This window comes from Polypterus senegalus, chromosome 13 (assembly GCF_016835505.1).
Source record: "Polypterus senegalus isolate Bchr_013 chromosome 13, ASM1683550v1, whole genome shotgun sequence".
NCBI lineage: Eukaryota > Metazoa > Chordata > Cladistia > Polypteriformes > Polypteridae > Polypterus > Polypterus senegalus.
Genome location: NC_053166.1, coordinates 28,949,784 through 28,965,947, shown reverse-complemented (window position 1 = coordinate 28,965,947; position 16,164 = coordinate 28,949,784). Strand labels below are relative to the sequence as shown.

The window sequence follows — 16,164 nt, the reverse complement described above, 5'->3', positions numbered from 1 at the left end:
GTTAGAAAATCCTTCTGCTTTAACATTTCAATGCCTTCACCTGACTTACTGCACTCCAATCAATAGTAACAAGTGTTAGGTCCAGGAAGATTTGATTATTCACAATTTAGAAGGACACCCCATTAAGAAAGAGGTTAATTCATCCAAGAAAGAAGTTTCACATTTAATCTATGAGCAAGATAAATAAAAAAAAACTTTTGACCAAAACAAGAACAACAGACATTTTTGGTTCAAAGTTAGTAGTCAAATTTCCCAAGGACGTCTTTGCTTTTGCAAGACAGACCAATTGAATTAACCACTTTGGTTTATCAACTCCTTGAACTAACACCGTTTTAATTTCTTAGATCTGACTTTTAGCAATAAATTTAAAACAAATATGCCCAATCTTTAATTTTTGAAATAAAAGCAATTGGTGTCTCTATTTTGCACAGAAAACGTCGCTTGGCTCATTGCTACTAACCTTTCATGTTACTCTTGGGTTTGTCAGTTTGCTTGCCTGTGGGAGTTTGAACCTGCTGCCCCTGACTTCCGGAGGAGGCTGCCTGTTGGGCGGCTTTCTGCTTCAACATTGTCCAATCAAACGTGTAATCATACTGATGATTTAATGTTCTGAAAAGGCAAAATAAAAAAAAAAAAAAAAGACGCATATTTATTAAAGTACTTTCCCAGCCGGTAAGTAAACAATTCAATTTTCCTGGAGTCTATCTAAGCAGAATCTTGTAAAAGAAAGACGACCATCAAATATTAAGACTTCTTCAGACTAGATCAGCTTAGATGGATAACCAAGTAAAATATGTTTAGAAACAGATAAGATCAGGACATTTTCAAGAAACAGTATAAGGTAAACTAAACATTAAGGAAAATATATATTTTAAGTTAAACAGCTTTAAATTGGCAATAACAAAGGACAATGATAGCAAGCTAGCAAAACATTACACACCATAATACAAATGCAAACTAGCAATTACTTGCAAATGCTAAAATTAAGTTAACTGACACCACTTAGTCTCGAACATTCCCCAGCTAATAGTTAAATATTCAATTTAAAGATTTTTCTATTTTAATATTGATATACATGTTGAAAATTCAAGTATCAGTTTCTATTCAAGTCTGCACACGACTCGAACAATGGAAATATTCAAATTTCAAAAAAAATGTTTGTACTAGGGGAAAAGAGCAATTAAAGCAATTAAAATCAAAAATCTGATTATCCAGATAGATAAAACACAGATAATATCCAAATACCTGAAGAGAATACGGAAGAGTTGCCTTAAATACATGTAGTCTGGTGCTTCCTCAAATCGGAGGCCACGGCAGTAATTCAGATACATAGCAAACTCTGCTGGGAATCCCTAACAAGAAAAGAGTTTTCAAGTATGTTTAAGTGAATGGGTTTGGGGATAAAACATTCATGCATTTTCTAGATTTCTGAGCAGTACAAATTAATGGTAATGCTTAAGCTGAAAACCAACATGTTTAATGGATAAATCCAAGAGAACATAAGTTTAACTCCTATAACATTGGACAAACCGCTTTCTTGCCTGGATGCAGGTGCAGTGATTTGACTTTGATGTGTGGTCATTTGTTTACTTGTACTTTATTTACTGATCCAACATGGCTGAAGTAAACTTTAACCAGCTAATATGAAAAATGTCTCAAGTAGACCATTAGGTTGAGTGTAAAAATAAAGTTTTACACTCCTAGCCTGTGTGGAATCGAGAGAGAACAGCAGCATTTGTTACAGTAGAACTCTTTCAAAAAAACTGAGCAATATACAACAGGCCAATTCAAATGACAAAAACACGAAAGAGTGCCATATATCCAAGCATGCTTATGGGTCTTACTCTTTTGAGCAATGTCACTTTATGAATTCTAGCAGCTGCATGTCTTGAAAGGTTTTTTTGCTACATTGTCTGAAATGAGTAAATTATGTTCAACTTGTTGGCTTTACAATAGTTACTGCTGACAGTTCTTCCAAACAGGTAAAGTTTGAATAGAATTGTTATATTGGCAGTGTTTAAAAAAAAAAACTTCATTTGAGAAAGTCAAGCTATATGTGCATTCCTCTCCTCCCACATTTAATTTTAGCTGAGACATGGCCATTTTACCATAAATCTAAAATCTTCTAAAAGCCTCAATCAAGTCTAAATGTGGCAAGAAATTGAGGCATTTGTTATAACCAGTTATTAGTCTGTTTTATTTCAGAATGATGCCTAAAAGAATATCACCCAGATCCAGACTTCACCTATTTGTATTTTCATCCCTTCATGTAATTGATTTGATACTCCCTAAATCCTTACCCAGGACACAGAAAAGACAGAAAATAAATGTACAATAATTGCATATTACGACAGGCAAGTAAATCTGAACCTATGCACAAGCATTCATGGCTTAACTTTTTAGAACATTATCTAGCCAATCACCACCCAGCATCCCCAAAACTAAATACATGCAATGCATCTAAGCAAGTTTCTTTGTGAGATGACTGTGCTTTTATGCACAACCACAATCCTCTTTTGACCTTTGTGTGCACACAGCACACTTGACAGATACTGCTGGTCAGCTGATGCAATTAAGCACATTTCTGCTCCACCTACCTTAAGTGCAGCATTTCATCACACAATTTATGATCTTGTACCACTGCTGTGCTGGCTTAAACCACCCACTGACTGGGAGACAAATTACTTTAACAGTGTATCTGCCAATAGCGCAATGAGATATATTAAAACACTAAAAGCAAGTTTTAAATATCTCTGCAGAGGATTAAAAAAAAAAAACTGCTGGCTGGAATTGACACTTCATTGTCATTCAAGTGGTTACTTGAATATAAAAAACACTTTTTCAAAGGTATAACACAAAACAAGTGTGCTTTTATTCAAGAATAAAAATGAATTTTAAAAAATTAAAGCCACGACAAGATACCAATAAAACAATTCACCAGAGTGTGTGTCTGCTTATATCCCTTCAGCAATACCTTTTACAAGTAGCAAATATGTACACCAGGTGTTACATACTCAAATCAAATGTATGTTTATTATATAATAATAATATTATATAATATTATATAATAAAAGCAGATCACTAGTCAAAACAGTAAATGCTGGGAGGACCTGGCATCGAATCGGCAACCTCTCGAATACAAGACAGCAGTTCTTACCTCTGCACCAGCTAAGCGGACATGTTTACTTTGTATCGACTGATATTTGGGCTTCAGTTTTTACAAACTGACAGCAACATGTAAAATTGAATAATTTTTCTCTTTGGTTATATTATCAAATAAAAGCACATTTGTTTCATTATACCTTTTGTGAAACTGTTTGATATTTGAACGTCAGTCTTCACACATACACTTCACATCAGCATTTTGTCATTACTATAACATGAAAAAGTGTTTTAGTTATGTGTTCAACATTTCTTGCCTGGCTTTTCCTGTCATTCTACATTTACACAGATCACTGTAGACAAGGAACACACATGAAATGTATGTATTCCAAATATCAATGTATTTACCCTACACAATTTCCGACACCTAAATCCCAGATAAAGAGATTTCAGCTCTGAGAAATTTGCATCTGACTTGACTTCAGCTGCCTCTGTGAGGGATGATTGTGCAGGCTGCCTACTGTTGGCGCGGATTTACACATTTGCAAAACTAAGAAACTGATTAGGAGGGGCAAGGGAAGTTAAGGTGGCCCAGTAAATATTACAAATATTTGTTGGCTTCAAGGATTCTAGAGTAACAGGTTTTGTGTTTGTTTTTTGTTTTTTTTTTAATTTATTTATACAGAAAAGACATGAAGACAGCAGCACTGATGCAAGCCTGTGAATGCTTCAGAACATCTCAGGAATGGGAAGCAGACACAATGCAGATTTAAAGAACATAATTTTGCCTGCATAGTATTTATTTTGCTCACAAGAGATGGATATTAAGAATTAATCAAAAATAAAATATTTCATATATATTTCTTATAACTGTATTCCATTTTTGCCATAAGGAGTATATAGGTATTGCATAATATAAAACATTTCTCCAGACTGTTAAGGCTGTTACATACCTTACACAAAACTTCAACAGGAGTAGACATCTTCTTTTCACTTATCTTCTCATACTTCTGTTTCTTTGTGGCAGCCTGCGGAACATGTGGACGAGAATATAAAATGTTGTGCAACACTGATTTGTGTTTGTGTATTAGTTTGCCATTTTTAAGGAACATCCAAGTCATGCAAGTGGTGAACAATGCATTTTCAATTAGTGCACAATCCAATTCCAGATTAAGCAGCTCTAAGAGCTAAAATATTTCCTCACTGTAGTTTAGGGTAAATTACATATTACTCTATTTCATTCCTTGACTACATCCAAATTTTTTTTTAATAAAATGAAAAAATTGAAGACTTTTAGGTTGATTCAAATACAAAAATGTACCACCTGCTCCTAGGAAAACCATGATGGGAACTTAATACTTTGCAAAACAAAGAAAGACTAAATGCTATAACAGTCCACAATTACGTAGAGGCAGACCAATGTCTCACTTAAAGTTAACAAATATTCCAGTAATTCCAATATTTAATAGGCTTCTTCAGCTGTGGTAATACTGTCTTTCTGCCTCTATTGTAAACTGGTAAACATACTTCAACAAGATGTACATCAATATTGTACTGCTTCATACAAAATCTCTCATATAATGCAATGTGTCCAGATGTAAAAACAAATGTAATGTTATTTACTTCAGTGAGATAAAAAAAAAAAAATTAACCTAAGTTCTGCATTACCTACAAAAACTAATCTTGAAATTACTAGTAATGACAGAATGAACTAAATTTTAGAAATCTTAGGCTTTACCTCTCCAAAGCACATAGACTAGCTTAAATGCTTTACCTGCTACAAAATATATTCTTATGTATATTCCAGACTCAACTTCTATTTTAGAGTACTTGCAAAAAGCTTCACTCATCAGCATTAAACAAACTTAAAATAGTTAAGAGCTAGATCAAAATTCATGAAATCTGCAATGAACCTTTGGGTACCTGCCTGGCCTACCTTTAATCCCTGCCACGGCAGGCTGGTTCTGTTGAAGTACATCAGCACATATCCTAGAGACTCCATATCATCCCGACGGCTACAAGAGAGAATCAAGAATACGGTTAAAGGCGGCAAAAAAATAAAATTTTACAGTAAATGTAAACCACATACATTAAAAATAAGATCTAAGTTTGTCACATGCAAACATAACATGAAAACAAGCTAAATTTAAGAACTAATACTACAAGGTAAAACACATGCAAAAATGATAGTAGCTGAACAGTTAGTTATAAATCGGCTAGATAATGAGGACTCTAATGAAGAATGTCCAAGACACCCTTCAACAACTTTTCAGATTTGGAAATGTCAAAAGCGAACATTCAGCACAGCTGTAGCTTCATCCATTTTCTCACAAAGCACTATTAATAGCCCGGTAGGTTTCATAACAAATTACTACGCAATGGCCAGTATAAGAAATGAGTACTTTTTCCTGTATGCATGTATAATACCAAGGTTTCTCTGTCTTACAAGCACAGATGTGAAGGGTATACAGGCGCTAAACAGATCCCCTATTGCAACCTCAACCCACAACCCTCAGGATCTTTTTCCAGTCAGTTCTTTTTGTAGATATGCACATACTTTATAAAGTCTGTGGTTTCTTACCAGAACTCATGAATATTAAAGGCAGGAGACCATGTAGCTCCAATATTTTGATGTTCTTCCTCAATGCTTTGAAATTACTTTGTTGGTCCAGCGCCTCCCAACCCATCACTATGTGAAAATCCCTCACACATACTGCTTAGCTCATTCTGATGTCTATTTTAAGATATTTAACTTTTTGGGTTTCTTCCCCTATATCTGGCCCTATAACATTGTGCAGGAAATTACACCCTTATGATGAAGAGTAAACCAATTGGTGTCTTCAGATTAAATGATCAGACATGTGGATGGTCATTTATGTTATTTTGCATTTTTTTTTTTTTTTTAATATCCGATTTCTTACTGCGGTCCTAGCCCTGCAAGATTCACTCCCAGAAAATTACAAACGACAAATTTCACAAGCACATGGGTTAGTTATTTTTGACTATTTCAAGGTCAGTGGTTAAGAATGAGAGGTTATTTTTGATCCATTAATAGTGATATAGCCCTCTATGGACATCCTATTAGAGGCAAGAACATTTAGACTTGACCTTTAAACTGAAACATTATAATATTTCAAAACTATTCTTGATTATACACTTTTACCTCATATGGGAATATTTACATTTCTTATGAACACCCCAAATTAAGGTGGCTTATGCGAATTCAGACTACTGTACACCCAAGTTAGAAAAATATAGAATACAGCAGTGATTATACAAAACAAATCTGATGTTAACAGCCCCCATTGCTTCTTAATATATTCATTTAATGTTTTTTCTACTGCAGTTCCTAAAATTGGCTACATAAAACTACAACATTCATAGGGAATCTGAATGTTTTATTGTAGGAAAACATTTGGTTTAACAGGACACTACTGGAAACTGACCAAGCACCATTACATGTGGAGGATAAAGCAAATTAAGACAATTTATATTTTCTCGTGTCTTTAATGAAACGTTTAGAAAAACCAATTAGCTACCAAAGTATAAGCAAATTATACAACTGATAAATTTTCCTTGAAAGATTCAATGATCATTTCGCATTATCTGATACAGACTTAGACAATTCATTTAAAAAGATACAAATCATTGTTTTTACACCAAGAAGCAGAAACTATGCCTTTAACAAAACCAGACTGTACTATATGTAGGTCAATTTAAGTGCCCCATGGCAAAACTTTTTACTGCAAAATATGTACTTGTAAAACTGTACTAAAATAAAGTACCACATCTACAAGGCGTGTATACAATACCACAAACACCACTAGCATGCTAACTGAAAGGCTGCAGCACCAGTAAGGTAAAATGACTTCTTCTGTTGGCTAGAGTAAATCCCTGAAACGATGTACATAATGACAAAAGACAAATTACCAAATCAGCATGGATGAAGGCATAGGCATTAAGGAGGTAACCAGTTTTCTTGAGACTGGCTATCACATTCCATCTAAAGCCATTGTTAATAGCAGCTTACAACAGAGATGAAAATCTAGCAAATGACAACCAACATGCTTCCACTCTGACTTTTAGACCATGCTAACAAATCAAGAGTTGCATCAAAATAAACCACCTATTCAAAAAGACAGACGGATAAAAATAGGTGCGACTAAGTTTTTCAGCTTGGCATACACCTGTCGGCATTGCTGAGAAACTACCTGCTGCCATGTGGACATGGAGAATCTTTCCAGCAAAATAGTAAAGCATGTTCATACTCACCAAGCATGGTGTCCTTTAATTCCCTAGCCCTGTGAACTTGGCCTTAGTAGAAGATAATGCATATACTAGGGTTGCACAATATACAAGTACCAAAAAAGCACAGAAAAACTGTTTTTAAAACAGTGTGGTACTAGCAGTTCAGTACTGGAAGTAAACGTAGGTTTAAAACAACCTTATCTCAGCACTTCGTGCTTTATTTCAACAACATGCTGGAGACCCTCAGGGAATGCTTGCTTTACTGTTTTTATTTGAGCAAGTATTTATGAGCACTGGACCCAGAAGACAGCAGTACAGTATATGATTATGAACACTGAACACTTCAAACTAGGATTCGTGTTATCAAATTTGTATGTGACAATTCCCAAAACCATACAACACCTAATCCCTACTCAGAATGTGAAATAAATCAAAAGTTTGCCAGCACAACACTCACAAATGACACCTAAACTCCATAAGAAGCTTGTAATGGCCAAGGCAGCAATAAAATTGATTAACATTATAAAAAATTATAAACAGTGACTTTTCAGTTAATAAAATTACCTGGGCAGAATATGGGTCTAAATTTCTAGTATAAATGTAATTTGATGAGACAGCTGGCAACTAACATCTTTAAAACAAAACATCTGTTGGAAACATGAAATTTTTCTCTCATTAATTCGACCAGTCGAAGTATGAAAGATATACTGAAATAACCAAAACATTAGCAATGGTTCCGCTGATTTAATTAATTGATGTCAACTCCAAGAACTAAATTAATTTTACATTACTACAGCTCATTAGCTCAGAACATAAAATTAAGCTCAACAGTAACAATGTTAACCACCATTCTTAAACACACAATCCAAGGAGGAAAAAAAATTTTCGATTTGTATTGTCTTCTCCAAAACAACCCACGCCGTTAAAAATGCAACAGAGCCAAGGTCCATGCTTAACTTTTTCGTCCAACTTTCATTTTGATCTCTAAGAATTTTATTTTCTGAAAGCAAAACAGGTGTGCTTTAGCAGACCATGACTTTGCATTATCAATACAGCTAAATGAATAGTGTTTAGGAAAAAAGGAAATGGTCTACACCTGCAATGAAATGATTTGACAAACTAAGTGTTTGCATTTAAAAAAAAAAGGCTTACCTCTGTTCAATTCCCAAGTGTGCATTTATGCTTGCATAGCGAGCAGTGCCGGTGAGGTTTTTGTCTTCTCTGTAAGGTATGTGCTGCCGTGTCCTGTTGTCCCGGTATTTTTTGGCCAAACCGAAGTCAATAAGAAAAAGCTGAAAAACAAAATGTGAAAATTCTATATTATTTAGATCCTGACTGGACTGACCTGCAGATATCATAATGACTCCAATTGTTAGAGAAGTTAATGGGTATGGCGGTTTTGCATTTTTCTACCAGCATTTCAGCACATTTAGGCTTTTATTTTAAATTCATAAAGCAGCTAGATAAGAATATCTGTCATAATAGAGAAAATGATACAAAATTAACTTTCTGCATTTATTTTTTAGAGAAAGATTCCGCAATCAAGCCAGATACAGGTACAGGAATATTTTGTTTACAATAGGTCAGATAATCAAATGTTTTGCTTCCAAAAAAATATTCATTTACATTTACTAAGAATTAAGAAGAGTATTTGTCACTCTTTGAACAAGTGTTTAAATCTACATTAAAAATATTAACTCAAAAATAACCGTTTCCCATCCCAAAAAATTGTCATACTCTGGAAAAGATTCTTAAGCCTCAGCTTGGCTAAAGACCAATAATTAAGAAAATGTATTGCCTATTAAGGGTGCTACATGTGCCTTCATCAAGCAAACAGATGACATGTTGAAAAGTATTATATTTTAAAACTTCTAAAAACCTGGTATCTAAATTTTTCAAAATCTGCAAGTATTCACATGTCTCTTATTCTACCCAATTGATACAGTGTAACAATCTAAGATTGCAACAAAATTTCCAGGAACATTCAATTTTTGGTTGGACAACTTTTATAATTCATGAAACACACTCTAATCTTCACCTTTCTAATCACACTTGTGAATGATTACAGTATTTAAGACACCTTTACTTGGGGGGAGAGAAGGGTTGCATGGTTAGGGTTGATTCATAAGAGCTCAATATCCTCTGCAGCAAAATTGAGGAAACAAATCTAAAATCAACTGCTATCCAATTTAAAACTCGCTTTAGGATAATGCTACATAACCTCTTTTTACAGTGTTTTGCTCACAGAACTCCATTATGCCATCTCAACACAGCACATTACTTTATGTAAAAGCTGAATCAGCCTAGCCTGAAATTAATCTTGCTTTGTGAAAATTTTACCACAACCAAAAAAATAACCCACACTATCCAAGGGCAGGTTAACATTTTATACACTCTTTATAAATGTTGAGCATTTCAAAAGAATTTCAAGACAACAAAAAGTTTAACATTTAGTGTGTTCTGTGTACAAAGGCAGTTTAATAAAACAGTGTAGTGTTTATTAATATACATTTAAAGGTTTTTCGCATGGCTTGAACATTTGAAGCCTTTTCCAGAATGTTTTTGGGATTAAACTGCAGCAGACTGTAAACTGCTTAACTGCTTTAGAAAGACCTGCTTACAAAAATCTTATTTTATTTAAATACAAGTTCTGCTCTCACTTGGCAAAAAAAAGTTCACTATACATCAATTTGAAGCAACAAGAGAGCTTAAAAATCTCCACTTCTGGGCGAGTTTTTTTCACTGCAAAAATGCTGTCTTGAAACCTCACTTTGCCTTACATAGCAGAAAAGATACAGAGTCAGTCTTTGGGATTTAAAATTAATGTATTTCAAAAGGAGGATAACTCAGGGGAAAAAAAAAAATCTCAGTCTTGGATTTACAACAATCCCTGATCCTCCAGCACCTCTCGCTGGGGTAACATTATTAAGGAACAATCTGTGATAACTTGCTGTACTATACCACTAGCACACTACCTACTCTTTCACTCTAACCCACTGAGGTAAGCACTGGAGGTTGAGGATGGGGCTTAAGTATGGATGCCAATCTAAATTGGCAGATTTTAAAACACAAAAGGCTCGATCAGAGATCGATATTTTGGTCTAACACAAAAAAGAACCAGCATGTCTGTTTTGCACAAACTTACTTTAGTGTAAGCAAAGAGCAGCAATTCAAGGCTTGTTTAAACAGAGAGCAAGACTGGAAGATTAGCCTTTACATTAAAGAAAGTGGATTAATAAACTGAGGAAGAGGAATCAGAAAAATCAATTAACACAAACAGGACACCATTTTATCATAGTTTAGACTGCAAGCTTATGTACAGCAGTTTACTTTTTAAATTAAAAAAGAATCTGAAATTGCTGCATAGCAAACAAGCGTATTAGCTTAACAGCAAAATGTGTCTGTCTTGTAAACTTAAGCTTGTTGGCTTTGTATCTTCTTGATTAGCATCCTAATGAACATTTGATAAATTTGCACCTTTTTAAAGGGTTGTACTGTGTTATTTATGCCCATCATAATGTAGTGCAAGTTGTCAAGAAACAAGGACTGCATTATTAAAATGGTAATCCACATTTATAATTACACCTCAAGAATTACAAACGTCTAGTTGGTACACTGATGAATAAACAGCGGAATATAGTAAATGTATAATTTAACAGCAAAAAGCTGGAGTGCAATTAACGATTAAAAACTTGAGTTCATCTTATTTACATTTAAGCAGTGTTAAAATGTCAATACCAATTATTCTATTGTTGAGCGTGTTTTTTTTGTTAGAGAAATGGTGAAAAATACTTTGTAAATGTTACTTCAGGCAAGTACATTAAACTTGACAGCTTGTAATTATAAGCAGCATTTTTTAACCCATATGTATTATGGATAAATACTTTAAAGAATTTTTATTTTACCATTTTTAAAGGGCACTGAATAAGCCTAGAGAATTTCATTTTGTTAATAAAAAAATAGCAGTTAACACCTGTGGTCTGTAGTTTAACTATACAAATACCAAAGTTAAACATTTTTATAGGACGTTAAAGGCTGATCAAACAACATGAAATATGTGACCGCTATCAGCCTTTTTTATTAAAAAAAAAAAAAAAAAACACTGGAAAATTAAATTCACTTTACAGGAAGAAGTTCAAAAGATCTGCCTGTGTCAGACATTGCTGCGGTCCTCAAATATGCCTCTGTGATAGATAAATGGATTTCATTAAAGGATAAAAAGGGGTAGCCCATTTAAACTGAGTAAGATGTAGTACTGAATGTCTCAATTGTATATACTTAATAAATTATGATCTTTAAAATAAAACACTTAAAGGTCATTAAAATCATTACATACACAAGTGATTTTTCCCACAGAAATCACTGCCCTCAACTTAAAACTACCACAAAGCAAGTATGCAAGACCAGGGGCTTCATGCATAACGCCGTGTGCAGAATTCATACTATGACATGGTGTACGGATAAAGGCGGAAATGTGCTTACACACAAAATAAATCCGAGGCATAAATCTGTGTGAACGCCAACTTCCACGTTCTTCTGCTACATAAATCCCGGTCAGTGTGAAAAGTAACGCCCGTGGATGTGCCTGCTGCCTCACCCCAACTCCTCCCACAGTTACGCCTCTTTGAAGCTCAGCGTTCTGTGAAAAGGCAATGGCAAAAGCACGGTGAGAATAGAAGAATTTCAGCAAATACAAAGTGGTTGGTTTAAACAGTGGTATAAACAAGAGGAAGTTGATCGAGTGACAGTGTCGGAGAAACTCAAAAGCTCAAATTCACAAAGTCGTACAATACCTGAAATAAAAAAAAGTTGTCAAATATCAAAGTTAGTGTGAAAAGGCGAGTCGTAGCCCACCCTCCGAGTATCATATGAAAGCTTATTAGGGTACAAAGAAAAAAAAAAATAGGCACAGTTTTGGGTTGGGGCGCGAAAAACACAAAATGTCGACTTCAATTTCGAAATTTCCACTTTAAACATGTAGTTTATTTTGTCATTAAAGTAGAATATCAAACTTCATCTTTAAATCGTTTAATTTATTAGTTTCTCAAATCCCATCGTAACTAAAGTAGCATGTTAAATGCTTTGTTTTGTACTTGATCTTCTATGTGCGCTGTGTGTGTGTGTGTGTGAGAATCAGTCCATGCTTCTTAAACGGGCTCTCTTCCTCCGACAGGACACAGAATTCATTACATTCATATTACAGCTCTCTGAATAATTAAAATACTGAGATGTATACTTGATATTTTCATGATAATAGGAGTTAAAGCATGCTACTAAACATGGGAACACGGTGTCGCAGTGATTGTTCATGCCTCACGCACTGTCTCTTTCAAACGTACTAACCCTCAATTCCTGTCCTTACTTTTTTCTCCAAATACCCAATCGCCACACAATCAGCTTTGTAATAGACGTTAAACCATCTATAAGCTTAGAACACAGATTCTTTAAGACTTTTAAGGAACACTGAAATAACTTCGTAGTACATGTTTAATTATTCTATCCATCTATCCTTCCAGTGTCGCGACAGCCTCAGCAAGAATACAGCACGAGGCAGGAACAATCTGAACGGATCGCCAGCTCCTTGCTAGCGATATGGCACCGTGTCCTCACATGTTTAATTATTAATATAGATTTAAAAGGAAGTTATCTGTATAACATTTCGCTGCACTTCATCTTAAAAGTGATATCGTCATCATATGTAAATACGCGCTTTATAAAGTGGCTCAGGTTGTACAATAATAGAACTATTGCAAGTTTACAGTGAGGTAATTGTACTTAAGTACAAAGCATTCTACAAGGAGCACTTGACTGGCCGAGTGTGTTTACGGTTCTTGGGATGAAACTGTTTCTGTACCACGTATGAGAGTAGTTCAATAGACAGCATGGCTGAGGCAGCGTGTGCTTGATGCTGTATCCTGATAATTCTCTTTCCTGTCAGCTATTGTACAGTAGAGCTGCGATTCCACACTCAGATATAGGGATATAAATGATCTGAAAGGTGCAGTGAGAGTAATATGGAAAAAGATGATCCACTGAGGAAACCCCTAAAGGGAGCAGCTGAAAGAAGGTGCAGTGAGTAACAAAGATAAAGCAGCTATGGTATTTAGAATAGTTTGAACATTCTGTGAATTGTATTGTTACAGGTTAATTACAATCAGATGCATTAAACTAATAAACAATATGCGGTTAATTTCAGTGTATTTATAAAGCCGTGTCGGGGGATGTGGATCTAAAAATGAAAGGGAAACCACATTGGAACAGTAGCACTACTTTGAGGCTGGGTGCTGCCAGTTTGCAAAACCGAGTGGAGAAGTTGCGTACAACAGGGTTGGAGCTACCATGAAAATGTGGGTGGCTTTACGCCAAGTTTAGGTTTTCTACATCGCAATTTGAGCGTGGAAACGTTTGTACTCAACATTTGTGTGTGTACGGACCGTTTATACAAGTCGGCAAAAATGTACCAACTCCGACTCCTAATAAATTTAAATTGTAATGGAAAAAATAAAACACAGCAAGTTCAAATGTCCCATTTCACAAACAGTCATAATTAAGTACTTCTCTGATGTAAGAATAAAGCCCAGTGCAGTTGTGTTACTACTAGTATGAAGGTCAGCTGAGATATTATATAACCTGACATTCACATATTGTAATCTGGATTTTGGTACATTACAAAAAGTGTTTTTATTTCAGATGTGTTAACAATTTCATTTGAGTGTAAATACGTGTAATGATGTAGGTGCAGGTGTGTGCTATGGCCTGATGCGTGTTCAGGTGTTCTTATCTTTTATTTAAACCGGCCAATACAATACAGAGTCAGCTTCCTAACCATTAGTTCAGTGGTTAAATGATATGTATGTTGCCTTCCTTTAATCAACATGGAAAATACATTAGCATATTAAAACACAGAGGAGTCAGAAGTACCAGAAACTAAGGAGTATGAGTCGAAGGATTTATCTACCGACTCCACAGACCTGTGCAAGACAGTTTGGTCCCTAGGGTTCTTGTGGACATTTATTCCAACAAATTTTACAATAGGTCATTAACTGTTTTTTTTAAATGTTTTTGATAAGTTTGAACATACTGTGAGAATGAAGATTTAGCAACATTTGTGAGGTAAATCTTTCAAAACACTTTAGCAAATTAAACGTACTGTTTTGAATTAACAGCCTGTATTGAATAATGTCTATGAAATTCAACCCGACTGCATCAAACAAATGGCCATGGCTTTCCTTAAAGTGATGATTTTAATGAACTTATAACCAAAGAGAATGTGAATTCTCATCAGTTAGCCATTTTAGGTCACCATTTAAAAATGATGATCTATGACAGTTTTCACCCTAACAAACAAAAAGATCTGAACACATCTTTCCACACTTTCCTTATCACCAGTTAAAATTCATGGAAATCAACATCCACACACTTCTGAACTTCCAAAAGTATAAAATATTAATTTTTGGCACTTACCATGAATACCTACAGCTCATCCACAAGCTTTCTGCTTGTATTCTACCAGCTATCTCATCAGGATGAAAGAATGCCAGGATGACCGCTGGTTTTAGCTGGCCATTGCAAGTCTTGTCATTATGCTGTTCTGCCCTTCTCCGAAACTGACTCACAAACCTCAACAACAAGCAGTGCTGTTACTAACAGCATTGTACCTGCACACATTTAGGTTTCTTCATTATAGATTCTGGATTACGATAAATTCAACAATTCTGCTATTCAAAAATACCTTGCAGTATAAACGTTTTGCTACTACCTGCATTAAGAAACAGATTGCCCTTAGCACTACAAAAAGGATTAAACCTAAAAGCAAAAAAAATGCAGTTTAAAGAGGAACAGTTTGGTTAAGGGGAACCACACAAGTATTTAACTAATGATTACAATTTGCATATTTTAAAATTGTCCAACAAGGTAGGTGCTTTTTGATCAATAAAACATTTAGTAAAATAAAATGTAAAAATGTTGAAATATTGCACTTAACTGATACTTGCATCAGTTTCTCTGCTAGAATGCCAGAAAAACATTTAAAGATGGTGAGATGAGTCAGTTATAATGAAAGCAGAGACGCTTAAGTGATAGTGAGACAATTTGGGTGACCTTAAGTAGCAGGGAAAAAGATGTGAGGAAACAAAGATGACAAAACAGAACAGACAGGTCCCTGTAATGTTTAATACACTGGGCCTCAAAAACATCCATATCATGACCTGTCTCAGGCTATTGCCACTCTTTTAGTTAGTTGCAAGGCAGTTTACAAGTCAGCACGGGCAGAATAACTGAAGCCTCTTCATGGCTCAATGTATTAATTAATTTAAAAGAGCTAGTGTGACTAAGTGCCTTAGCCAGATAATGGAGTAGTAGAGGTGGCATTTCAGCATGCCTAACCTCCATAGATTTTCTGGGTACCTCCCAGTTCAGTAGACAGCACTTGATTAAACTTCAGGAACTACTGTAACATTTTTTCATTCTCAAGTTGTGTATTTTCAGTCCTCTTCTAAATCTATAACATTTATTAAACAACTCCATGTACAGCGTCTTTCAAACAATCTCTGAATACCTCAAAGAATTGTGCCAGGAACATTTTCATTCAACAAAGTGCTATTTCAGACAGGGTAAAAAGCTAAACTCTCCTTGAAATGCCCTGCATTGAAAACATTTAGCAGGGGCTAGGGGCTAGTATTAGGGCTGGACCTAACTTTTTTTTTTATGGATTAGAAGCGCCTTTTTTTCTTTTTTTTTTTTTTTAATTAGTCAACTAATCTAAATAAGTCTAACCAATACTAATACCAAAAAGAAAACATGAAAAGCTTATTA

General features: G+C 34.9%; 1 protein-coding gene across 4 annotated transcripts in view; it reads right to left on the bottom strand.

Annotated features, from left to right (window-relative positions):
• The window catches only part of csnk1a1 (casein kinase 1, alpha 1), a 61,499-nt gene that overhangs the window by 14,692 nt on the left and 30,643 nt on the right, over nt 1–16,164 (bottom strand). For 2 of the 4 annotated variants that reach the window (XM_039775142.1, XM_039775145.1), the window contains 5 exons: nt 8,503–8,642; nt 5,039–5,117; nt 4,056–4,130; nt 1,246–1,352; nt 461–609 (listed from right to left, as the gene is read on the bottom strand). In XM_039775142.1, coding sequence (XP_039631076.1) covers nt 461–609; nt 1,246–1,352; nt 4,056–4,130; nt 5,039–5,117; nt 8,503–8,642 — 550 coding nt within the window. Of the gene's footprint in view, nt 1–455; nt 610–1,245; nt 1,353–4,055; nt 4,131–5,038; nt 5,118–8,502; nt 8,643–16,164 lie in introns of those variants that run through there. The other 2 variants (XM_039775144.1, XM_039775143.1) reach the window with 2 other exon arrangements.